At 45.1% G+C, this 12,848-nt stretch overlaps 1 protein-coding gene across 1 annotated transcript in view; it reads left to right on the top strand.

Annotated features, from left to right (window-relative positions):
- The window catches only part of RHBDL1 (rhomboid like 1), a 57,733-nt gene that overhangs the window by 10,719 nt on the left and 34,166 nt on the right, over positions 1-12,848 (top strand). The window contains exons 2-3 of the mRNA XM_083152742.1: positions 6,798-6,956; positions 11,081-11,305. Coding sequence (XP_083008868.1) covers positions 6,798-6,956; positions 11,081-11,305 — 384 coding nt within the window. The remainder of the gene's footprint in view (positions 1-6,797; positions 6,957-11,080; positions 11,306-12,848) is intronic.

A 12,848-nucleotide genomic window follows, 5' to 3' on the forward strand; every position in this document is an offset into this window, starting at 1 on the left:
AAAAGTTGCTTTAAATTAGATCAATCATGTATACCAGAAGGTGGCATTAATTCCCCATAGTAATGCCTTCATTAATATTATGTTACATTGTAGGGCTCCCAGTACACATTATGCAACACAGTACCACCAATGCCCATTATGACATAGTGTCCCCAGTTCCTATTATTCTATAAAACAGTGCCTTCCCTTTATTATACCACATTGCAAAGCCCCAGTTCATAATATGCCACACTATCTTGCCATATCACAGTGCCCCAGTTCAGATTATGCCACATTAGTGCACGGTTTGAATTATGCCATATTACATTGTCCAGTTCAGATTATGCCACATTACAATGCTCCTTACCATTATAACATCCTCTAACCACTCACTGAAAACGGATTGTTACCCCATTTAGGCTGGGCAATAGTTCAGGCCCAACTCCTTCGCAGGCAGATCCTGAAAATTGGTATCAAGCCCCCTAAATCTATGGGAACCATAGCAGTACCCAATGAACCCAATATGACTACACTCATATGTGCAGATGCTAATGCCACAGAGGTGTGTCCCAGAGTAATACGACTGTATAGCTATTCATACCAAGCCTTTCATTAGAATCACCACCCCAGGTTGAAAAGTGAAGAGCAGTTGGTGCAAACAGGGCCGGTGTAAGGATTCTCAGCACCCTAGGCAAAACTTCAACCTACTGCCCCCCTGCATACTGCCACTAATAACCACTTTCCAAACCCTTAAAGCATACTTACTGTACCTAACATTCTGGAATGGCAGGGAGGCCCAAAAATTTGGTGGTCCACCCTGCCCCGAGGTGGGCAAGTCCCCTGCTTTCCCTGGAGGCCCCCTGCACCCTCTAATTTACCACCCACAACAGAGTACAAGGAAAAAGCAGCAGCAAACTTGGGAAGTATGCCTCAAGGAAATGTATCGAGGTGAGGTCTCAGAAGTTCCACAGCTGCCACCTGCATTAAGTACAACAAGTCATTCTTGATCTTTTGATAGACAGACATGGTGGCGCCCCCCCAGATCCTGGCACCCTAGGCAGCTGCCTAAAGCTGCCTAATGGTAGAGCCGGCCCTGGGTGCAAATGTGCATCTGCTGCGTGTACCTCATCTTTCCAGGGCCGGCGCCACCACTAGGCAAACCTAGGCATTTGCCTAGGGCGCCGGCCACTGGAGGGCGGAAAATGCCGCCCGGGTACCTGTACCTGTCTATTTAAACCTGGCGGCGGAGGCAGCGGGGGTCCCTGCAGTCTATTAAAAAGCACGAGCGCTATCCGCCGGGCTATGCGGAAGCGCTTCTATTGTGAAAACTCTGGCAGCCAATCAGCGTGCTGCCAGTGTTTTCACACTAGAAGCGCTTCCGCATAGCCCGGCGGATAGCGCTCGTGCTTTTTAATAGACTGCAGGGACCCCCGCTGCCTCCGCCGCCAGGTTTGATTACAGAGAGCGCCGAACGAAAGGTATTCCCCCCCCGCCCCCCCCCCCCGGCACCGGGGCGCCCCCAGCCCGACTCGCCTGGGGCGCTCCGGTGCCTTGCACCGGCCCTGCATCTTTCTCTGAATTAGCTTATTACCTTATTCTTCAGCAAAATCCACTCGCATTTCAAAATGGCAAATTGAGAGAAAAATGATGGGACATAAAATGTGGACATTTTTGGTAAAAACAACATAGCGTATTGAAAGATTGTTCCACACACACCAGAGCAAAATGGGGTGGCTGAAAAAAAAGAAAAGATCTCTAAATGAAGTGATCAGTTGCATTGGGTTCTGGCTCTGACTCTGGGTTATATGAAAATAGAATCGGCAATAAGAGGTGCATGCAGATGAATGTCAACTGGTCGACCTAGTCACTGTCGATCATTAGTGGTAATCCTAGTGACTGTTGACCATTGTCCATGCACTATACCATAACCAGGAGACGCTGCTCGCCACTTCGGGCGCTCGTATAATGGCAAACTATTGCAAATTGAGTAGTTTTAGCCCCACCCCATCCATGCAAAGTCACAGCTACTTTTATTATTATTACTGAATTAGGAAGTGGTTAAGATCCATTAGATGCAGCCATTCTTCCAGGGGTGAGAGGAATCACAGCTTACGGGAGTTGGCAAGTGTGCCATATAGTATACTAATAAGCACGCTTGAAACAAAAGCTTCGAAAGCTAGTTGCCTCTGTGAGAGAGAGAATGAGATGTAGTTTCAGTCGCTGCCAACAGATGGCAGTGTTTCGTAGACACTCGGACACCAAACATATGTATAGATGATACATTCTTGGGTGAAGAGCTCAGAAACTTAGGCCTGGTACACACCAGAACGATCCTGATTGTTAGTAGATTGTTAGCAGATTGTGTGATGCTCGCACAATCTGTTGGAGCACACAATCTGCTAACGATCTGCATCCAATCTGATCCCAATCCGATCTGAGTCTGTATCCAGTTGAATGGATCTTTTACAGATCCTCACTGCAGCAGGTAGGATCTGTAAAACGACCAAACGACAGCGGGGACGCGCATCGGATTGGAATCGGATCGGAATTTGGACCTAAACATGCCCAATCTAAATACAATCTGCATCCTATCGGTCGGAATTGGATCCAGATTGATGGAATTGAGCCCTAATCCTTCTGGTGTGTACCCCCCCTAAGGTCCTGATTCAGATCTGATCGCAGTACAAATTTCTTCTCAAAATGGGCAAAACCATGTGCACTGCAGATGGGGCAGATTTAATGCCTATCCCAACTGCAGTTCACATGGTTTTGCCTATTTTGAGAAGAAATTTGTACTGCGATCAGATCTGAATAAAGACCTAAGTCCCTCCTAAAGGTTTATGTGACAAATGCACCTCCCCCTGTCAGTCATCTGTACAGCTCTCTGTGCTCCTCCTCCTGTCAGTCATCTGTACATCTCTCTCTACTTCTCCTCTTGTCAGTCATCTGTACATCTTTCTACTTCTCCTCCTGTCAGTCATCTGTATGCCTATCTCTGCTCCACCTGTCAGTCATCTGTAAGTCTCTTTCTGCTCCTCCTCCTGTCAGTCATCTGTACATCTCTTAGTGCTCCTCCTTTCAGTCATCTGTATGTCTCTCTCTACTTCTCCTCCTGTCAGTCTTCTGTACATCTCTCTACTTCTCCTCCTCTCAGTCCTCTGTAGATCTCTCTACTTCTCCTCCTCTCAGTCATCTGTAAATCTCTCTCTACTTCTCCTGTCAGTCATCTGTACATCTCTCTCTACTTCTCCTCTTGTCAGTCATCTCTACATCTCTTAGTGCTCCTCCTCCTGTCAGTCATTTGTATGTCTCGCTTTACTTCTCCTCCTGGGTCATCTGTACGTCTCTCTCTCTCTACTTCTCCTCCTGTCAGTCATCTGTACATCTCTTTCTGTTCCTCCTCCTGTCAGTCATCTGTACATTTCTTTTTGCTCCTCCTCCTGTCAGTCATCTGTACATCTCTCTCTACTTCTCCTCTTGTCAGTCATCTCTACATCTCTTAGTGCTCCTCCTCCTGTCAGTCATTTGTATGTCTCGCTTTACTTCTCCTCCTGGGTCATCTGTACGTCTCTCTCTCTCTACTTCTCCTCCTGTCAGTCATCTGTACATCTCTTTCTACTTCTCCTCCTATCAGTCATCTGTACGCCTTTCTCTACTTCTCCTCCTGTCAGTCATCTGTACATCTCTTTCTACTTCTCCTCCTATCAGTCATCTGTACGCCTTTCTCTACTTCTCCTCCTGTCAGTCATCTGTACATCTCTCTCTCTACCTCTCCTCGTCAGTCATCTGTACATCTTTCTGCTCCTCCTCCTGTCAGTCATCTGTACATCTCTCTCTACTTCTTCTCCTGTCAGTCATCTGTATGTCTTAATGCTCCTCCTCCTGCCAGTCATCTGTAAGTCTCTCTCCATGCTCCTCCTCCTTTCAGTTATCTGTACATCTCCCTCCACTCCTCCTCCTTTCAGTCACCTGTCAGCTCTCTGCTTATTCTTATGTCATTCGTCTGTATGGATCGCTCTGCTCCTCCTCCTGCCAGTCATCTGTACAACTCTTTCTGATCTTCATCCTTTCAGTCGTTTCTCAGCTCTCTGCTCCTCCTCCTGTCAGTCATCTGTTAGATCTCTGCTTCTCCTCCTGTCCAGTCATCTGTTAGCTCTCACTCATTCTACTGTCGTTCATCTGTATGGATCTCTCTGCTTTTTCTCTTTCTCTTTATGGATCTCTCTGCTCATCTGTACAGCTCTCTGTTCGTCCCCCTTTTATTCATCTGTCAGCTCTCTTCTCTTCCTCCAGTCATCTTTACAAGGGCAGGTTTCAGGAAAAAAAGCAAAGGACAAGGGGGACCTTCACCAAGGTGCTTGATCTTTAAAAAAAAAAACATCGGGCTTATTACTATTGACTACAACCCACTTGCTCGGGTCTGACAGTGCTACAAATGAAGGCTTACGGTACAAAGGGTTAACAGTGTCTAGAAAGTCAATAGCTCCGGCACCTTAAGGCCGGCATAGACAAAAGGTCTACACACGCAAAAGGGTCAACATGGAAAAGATTGAGACATTAAAAGGTCAACTTGAGCTTTTAAAGTGTTTCGATCCTCCTTGTGGTACTACAGGGTACAACATGCTCCCTAAATGCAGGTCCCATCAACGCCTCTCTAACATAAATCAAAATGAAAGCTACTCAATCAAATTAGTAATGCCCTTCAGATGCCGAAAGGGAGGGGGGTGTTCTAGACGAGAAGGACACAAAACACTATACTAGAAAATGCATGTTGACAATATGGCATACTTGCCTACTTAGAATTTTGCACAGTGCAGCATTGAGGGGGCGTGTCATGCTCCACCCAAAGGGCGTGTCTAGTTCCATATATGGAGAGATTGTGAAAAGAGATTGTGAACGTGACACCTAGAAGCGTGGGTGTGTACTGCTCCATCTGAGAGGAATCTTTTTAAATGACTTATATCCAAATGTAGATGAGCCCCACAGCAGTTAGTAAGAGCTACTATACTTGGTAAAGTGCTGGGAAATGGTGCTGATGATTCAATGTAAATGTATCTGTCTCTCATTCCTTTTTCCCCAAAAAATGTAACAGTGTAATGTGGGCTAGGTGACATGAGGGAGATTGCTAGATTAATGAGTGAGAGATGGAGATTACTGCTACGTCAGGGAGTCTCCTGCAGAATGCAGGAGGGTAGGTAACTATGATGTAACAGTGTAATGTGGGCTAGGTGACATGAGGGAGATTGCTAGACTAATGTGGCAGAGAGGGAGATTGCTGCTATGTCAGGGAGTCTCCTGCAGAATGCAGGAGGGGAGGTAACTATGATATAACAGTGTAATGTGGGCTAGGTGACATGAGGGAGATTGCTAGACTAATGAGGGAGAGAGGGAGATTGCTTCTATTTCAGGGAGTCTCCTGCAGAATGCAGGAGGCTAGGCAGCTATGCAATATGGTGCCAACCTATTTTCTTTAGTAGACACTATCGACTGCTTAAAAATAACCCGAGCGCCTGCAGTTTGTGAGATTAGGAACATTATTACGTTTGTGCCAAAGGGAAGAAAAATGTGAGAATTTCGATATTGCGCTGTGCAAGTTGCACATACCAGGAAACGGAGACATATATTACAGCTTTGCCAGTGTATATATCACACTGTCCTAATGGCTATCGCTCTTTGTTTTATAAATGAAATCTAATGACTCAGACACAACCTGTCAGATCTTTACCATATGTTCTTTATTTTATCAAGACCTTTAAATCAAAGCTGAAGCGTGGGGTGTTACGCATAGACTGCCTTGTAAAAATTGGCCCGTATACAAAAGATGTGTCTTCTTAAATCGATTGATGTCAAAATATTAATATATAAGAGTCATTTGTCTGGCTTATGAGACGCTTTCAATCTGCAATATAAGAACACCCTGTCTGTGCTGCAGGAGAATGTCTTCTGCTTAGTTTGTTGTGCTTGTTTTATATTGCCGACTGCCGGCTACGTACAGCCTAAGAGCAGTATAATAGATCCACCCGCTTGCAATCTGCATTGTTTTTCCCCCCAGAAGTGAAAAAACACGATGCATCCAAACTAGAGATGTGCAGGTTCTGATTTACTCTGATTTCAAAGCAGGATCTTATTGGCTATCCCAAATCACATGACAGTTGTTGACAGCTGATAGCCAATAAGATCCTGCTTGGAAATCAAAGTAAATCAGAACCTGTACATCCCTAATCCAAACTATGGCGAAAGTAAATGGGGGGCCATTGGGGAAGGGTAGCCCATATCTTACCTACTATCCCGGAACCGCCAGGGAGGCCAACACATTTTTAAGGAGATCCAAAGCCTCCAAAGAGAGGGTGGTCCTTCCACATCAAACCTACTTCCTAGTGAATTCAGCAGGGGGGTGAGACTAATTTTGCGAAATTCTTGTCTGTGGGGAGCGGGTGGCCCAATACACCTATGAGAATTGCATCAATTTGGCCTTGTTCCCTAAGTGGAGACCTGTGATTCATAGCATTATGCTCTGCGGGGGTGGTACCTAATGACATGAAGAGCCTGGCCCGGCCTATCAGCAGCCACCTGCCCCCTCTCTATTGGCTTGGCTCTCCCGAGAAAAGGGAAATATTTAATCCAGCGTGTATGCTCTTAACACTACAATATATATTCTAGTTGCTTGGCTTGTGATACAATAAATGAAATTGAGTGTGTACTTGTGTCCATGTGATAGGGTATACAGTGTAGGATAGGAACTGATGTGAATGACTGATATATACTATCCATTCAGAAATAAAGGGTAATGTATAGTAACAATGCCTTTCTTTCTTCAGCTTGACCCAGAGAACACAGGTTTTGTATGTGCTGAAACCTTCGCCACTCTGGTGAGCAACCATGAGCTGCCCCTGGACCCTGCTAAACTGGAGATGTTATTTGCCCTCTCACAGGGCAACGAGGAGGGGCAAATCTGCTACTCCCAGTTGGTGGACCTGGTAAGAAAAACAATGTTCAAATGCCGACCCCAAGATGTCAACATGACCATAAGGTGGACACACACAAAAGATCGATGTGAAGATGATTGACAAAATGGTGCCATGCTGTTTCTGGGGTGTCAATCTTGTAACGCATGACTTTACGACGTCCCCCCAGGCAAGGTGCCCCACTCTGCTGCCCTCTGCACAGGATTCTGTTCCCAATCGGAGTCCACATAAATTATGAAAAAGTAAAAAAATGAATTGTGAACTCATGTCGGCCTTTTGACCATGTCGACCTATTGACCGTATAATCAGCCGTATAATTGTCAACCTAAAGTCCAGTTACCAATGCTAAGAGGAATAAACTACTGCAGCCAAATTATTGGAAGTAAGAGTAATAGACCTCTTCAGTAATGATACACTGGGAGTGTTCCCTGATGATGATGGTTCTATGAAACGCGCAGGGTAGGGAGCATCTTCGTACACAGAGTCCTAACCATAGGTGCAGCTAACACACTTCTTTAGTGCACGTAAAGCGGGAGCAGTTGACTTGCGTTCCGCTCTGCATCATGAATGTCATGCTTTTGGGAACCAACTGCATTGCAGGTGGGGTAGATGTAACCTGTGCAGAGAGAGTTAGATTTGGGGGAGTTATTTTGTTTCTGTGTAGGGTAAAAACTGCATTATTCTTACACTGCAATTTAGATTTCAGTTTGAAAACCTCCCATCCAAATCCAACTCTATCTGTTACATCTGCCCCACCTGCAGTGCAATATGGTTTTACCCATCTGCAAAAATTGCAGCCTTACTTACAGGTCTGAATCAGGCCCCTAGTCTGTAATTTAGCAAGAAAGACGCCCTACACTACCCACCAGAAGATGCCAACTGTCCTACGCCAGCAGGCGACACGTTCTTCGCACAAGGATGTGTGCGCTCCCTGTGCAGATTTTTCTCACCATGTTTATATATAAATTGCAAACGCATTTATTTCCTTGGAAACGTTTGTGATTTTGCCCACACAATCAGTGTCACACAACACATTGGCCCTTATTCTGGTTCACTCGCAAAGGCAAATTCCTTCTCAAATGGACAGAACCATGTGCACTGCAGGTGAGGCAGATGTAACTTGTGCAGAGAGAGTTAGATTTGGGTGGGGACATGCATTAGGCCATGGGTCTTCAACCTATGGCCCTCCAGATGTTGTGAAACTACATGTTCCAACATACATTGCCACATTTTTTTCCTATAAGAGCATGCCAAAACTGTCAGGGCATGTTGGGAAATGTAGTTCCACAACATCTGGAGGGCCACAGGTTGAAGACCTGTGCATTAGGCCAACATAGGGAAGGTCAACAGTCAAAAGGTCGACATGGGGTTTTTCACTTTTTTTGGGTCCCGAATGTCAACACAGTCGACATTGACACCGAAACGTAGCGCTGCGCTCGCCATGCCTCGGGCACAGTGACTTGGCACGCTATTTTATTCTCCCACCTATTGCTGTGGACCTAATGCTTGTAGGCCTAGTGATCATATCCCAAAAATAAAGCAGCCAGTATTTTCCCTGCACAGAAACAAAAGAACTCACCCAAATCTAACTCTCTCTGCACATGTTACATCTGCCCCACCTGCAGTGCAGCATGGTTTTGTCCATTTTAGAAGGAATTTGCCTTTGAGAGTGGACCAGAATAAGGGACAATGTGTGAGAATAGGTGGCGCTTCCAAGCCGCAGACAGATGCACAATGCAACAAACATTGTCTGTACAATTATCCTCCTATTTATAAATAGCTACAGATTGAAATGGATAACTTAGAGAATTTTACCCTACCAGCTGGCATTATAAATGTGGAACCACATCAGTTGCTAACTGCCGATGTACAGTATGTAGAGATCGTTTTGCCATCGATGGCAGAGCTGCAATGATTCTCTTCCATCGATAGCATAGAATCCGCCTCCAATGTGTGACCCTCAAAGCTCCACCCTCAGCCCTTGATTGGCCCCAGCCTAGGGCATAATAGGGCAGGGGTAACCATCTTGGTGATATCAAAGCTGTTAATGGTTTCAAACCATAAATTACTAAACCAATGGTTTGCAATCCCTATCCCTATCACAGGGGAAAAGAATACAGGTTGAGTATCCCTTATCTGAAATGCTCGGGACCACAAGCATTTTGGATAAGGGATTTTTTCAGATTTTGGAATATTTTTTTGTTGTCCTACTTATCTCGATGGTCCCCCGTCAAGATCCTCTTCAGTGTCATCTCCGGTTCCAGGGGTGCCGGCTCATTGCGCAATGCACCTCTGGGACTGGAGATGCCGCTGGAGAGGATCCCAGGGGCCACTCTGGACATTAGGGGATGAGGTAAGTATGAAAAAGGGGGGTGGGGGGACAAAAGAACCCCACAGTTTTCGGGAATATTTCGGTTTTTGTAATACACGTATAAAGGAGACCCGACCTATACTAAACACTGTTACAGCTTAAATATACTGCTGTATATAATTATTTTAAAGAAAATAGTTTTCTCTCAATAATAATGAGGTTTAATCAGACCTGACTGCACGACTGCAAATTTTCAGGTCGGATGATTATCGATTCACTGCGAATACATCGTAGCGCGCATGCCCAAGGCCATCCTGCAGTAAAATGCTACGTTCTTTAATCTCTGGCCGTACACAAATTGATTGACAGAAAGCCGGAGTTTGGAGGTGGTAACGTGCGTTTCCTGGCAGAGTCAGGGGAAGTCATGTGATGTCAGCTCCGCCCCCGATCAGCCTGTTTGTATCGCAGCCGCTGAGTAAGTCCTGGGCTACGTACGGACTGCGCACACTCAATGTTTCGATGGTGAGCAGCTCTAATGGATTTGCTGCTAATCGCTGATCCAGCTAATTTTCGCAAACCGCGCTAAGCAAATTGCAGGCTTGCACGCGGTGGGATTTCACTCTGGCAGGGCGGCTTATTCCTGATCTCATGGGCCTGCAATGCAGCAGAGCAGCAATCCGGTCTGAATAACCCCCGATGTTACTTAACTATGAAAGGTATAAGGTTCATTCCTGCAGAAAGATATGAATTTTGGCCAGAATTCCAGCTCGTGCGAACAGTGCTCCAGGGATTTTTCAGAACCCTGCGGTGTCAGCAGTCATGCGCCATACAGCGGATTAAAGTCCTTGTTGACCACAGTCGAGAGGTATAAGCGGCCCGTATATGGAGCTGTTACCACTTGTAGTACAAACGCCAATGCCGAGTCCCTACAAATTCAACCTAGGGCGAGATGTCACTAGGGCGAGATGTCACTAGGGCGAGATGTCACTAGGGCGGGAAGTCAGAAATTACTTGCGACTTTTTTAGTAACGGGAGTGTGCGTTTTGTATTTAAGACACCGGCTCTTGGACCGGCCCTGGTTCCAATAATACAGGGGACAAAAAAAAAGGGGGGTCCCCCTATTTTGGAACCTGCACTGGGCTCCAACAGCCCGCGGTGTCATGCTGCAGCCAGGAGACAATTTTTATACAAGGTCCCTGGCCGAAACATGAACACCCTGCCCTGCCCCCCCCCCCATAAAGGGTACCCCCCAGGCTTAACCCTTCCAGGGCAGTGGGTGGTGGGCTGCTGGATTTTCTGTAAAAAAAATAGATTTTAAAAACTATATTGGGTTATGCCATGGAACTAACTCAGCAAGCCTCCCCGGCATGCTGAGACTTAGAGAACCACAAGTCCCAGCATGCAGGGCCCGCTGGATAACCAATGTACATAAAAATACACACACACACCACGAATAGTACAACTTTATTTGCATACATGCAAACACACACTGAATCACACATACCATGCTTGGTTCCCATGCTGGATTGGTCCGCTTCTCCAGTAGAGGGTCCAGGGTTAAAAAAAAAACCTAAAAAATGAATGTCCCGTACCCCCGGATGAGAGGAGCTACGTAACCGCACAAAGTCACTAATTGGCTTGAGTACCGGAGTATCAGATCTCACATTATATGGACTTCCACATACTGTATTTTGGGAAAATGATAATAATAGTCAATCAGCCATTTGTGTATCCTGTAAATGCCACCAAATATAGTACTTATGTGCATGAGGGTAAAACTTGAGATCGCGCCTTGCTAATTGTGGATAACTTCTACTGTCTACAGATAAGCAGCAAGCGATCCAGTAGTTTTCGGAGGGCCATCAGCAGCGGCCAAAGAGCTCTCCCCCGTGATGTCCTGCTTGACCAGGCTGGGCTGGGGGTCTACAAGAGATTTGTACGCTATGTGGCATATGAGATCTTGCCCGGGGAGATGGAGAGACGCTGGTACTTCTACCAACATCGGCCATGTCCACCACCCATATTCATGGCAGCTGTTACTCTAACACAGGCAAGTCATCAGTCACAACTCCTATCGATATCGGGCTTACATGCGTATCACCAGGCATACTCTGTATTCATTATGTTATCTCATAACTCTCTCACCTTATCTCTCTTATAATAACCACCTAATCTCTCTTATAATAACCACCTCATCTCTCTTATAATAACACCTCATCTCTCTTATAATAACACCTCATCTCTCTTATAATAACACCTCATCTCTCTTATAATAATACCTCATCTCTCTCATCATAACCATCTCATCTCTCATCATAACCACCTCATCTCTCTCATCATAACCACCTCATCTCTCATCATAACCACCTCAGCTCTCTCATCATAACCACCTCATCTCTCTTATAACCACCTCATCTCTCATCATAACCACCTCATCTCTCATCATAACCACCTCATCTCTCTCATCATAACCACCTCATCTCTCTTATAACCACCTCATCTCTCTCATCATAACCACCTCATCTCTCTTATAACCACCTCATCTCTCTCATCATAACCACCTCAGCTCTCTCATAACTACCTCATCTCTCATCATAACCACCTCATCTCTCATCATAACCACCTTATTTTTATCATCATAAGTATCTAATCTTTCTTTCATAACTATCTTCTATCTGTCATCAAAACCACCTCATCTGTCATCATAACCACCTTTACTCTCCCATCATAACTAGCTAATCTTTCTTTCAGAACTATCTTCTCTCTCATCATAACTCTTCTTTCTCACATCATAACTACCTTATCTCTCTCATCATAACTATGTAATCTCTTTCTCTCATAAGTACCTTATCTCTCTCATCATAACCACCTCATCTCTTTCATTATAACTATCTAATCTCTTCCTCTCATCATAACCACCTTATCCTCTCATCATAACCACCTTATCCTCTCATTATAACAACCGTATCTCTCATCATAACCACCTTAACATTCTCATCATACCTATTCTATTTCTTTCATAACTACCTCATCTCTCATCATAACCACCTTAACTTTCTCATCAAAACTATCTAATCTCTTTCTTTCATAACCTTTTCTCTCTCATCATAACCACCCCATCTCTCTCATCATAACCACCTCACCTCTGATCATAACCACCTCACCTCTGATCATAACCACCTCATCTCTCCCATCATAGCCACCTCATCTCTCTCATCATAACCACCTCATCTCTCTCATCATAACCACCTCACCTCTGATCATAACCCCCTCATCTCTTTCATCATAACCACCTCACCTCTGATCATAACCACCTTATCTCTCTCATCATAACCACCTTATCTCTCTCATCATAACCACCTTATCTCTCTCATCATAACCACCTCATCTCTCTAATCATAACTATCTAATCTCTTTCTGTCATAACCACCTCATCTCTCTAATCATAACTATCTAATCTCTTTCTGTCATAACCAACCCATCTCTCTCATCATAACTATCTCATCTTTCGGTACTTGTGAGTTATCCGGGCGTCCGATTTTTTGATTGTATGCCTTAAGTTAAGGCATACAATCAGATGCGATGCGATATCG

Source organism: Crinia signifera, chromosome 7 (genome assembly GCF_055691185.1).
Source record: "Crinia signifera chromosome 7, ASM5569118v1, whole genome shotgun sequence".
Lineage (NCBI taxonomy): Eukaryota > Metazoa > Chordata > Amphibia > Anura > Myobatrachidae > Crinia > Crinia signifera.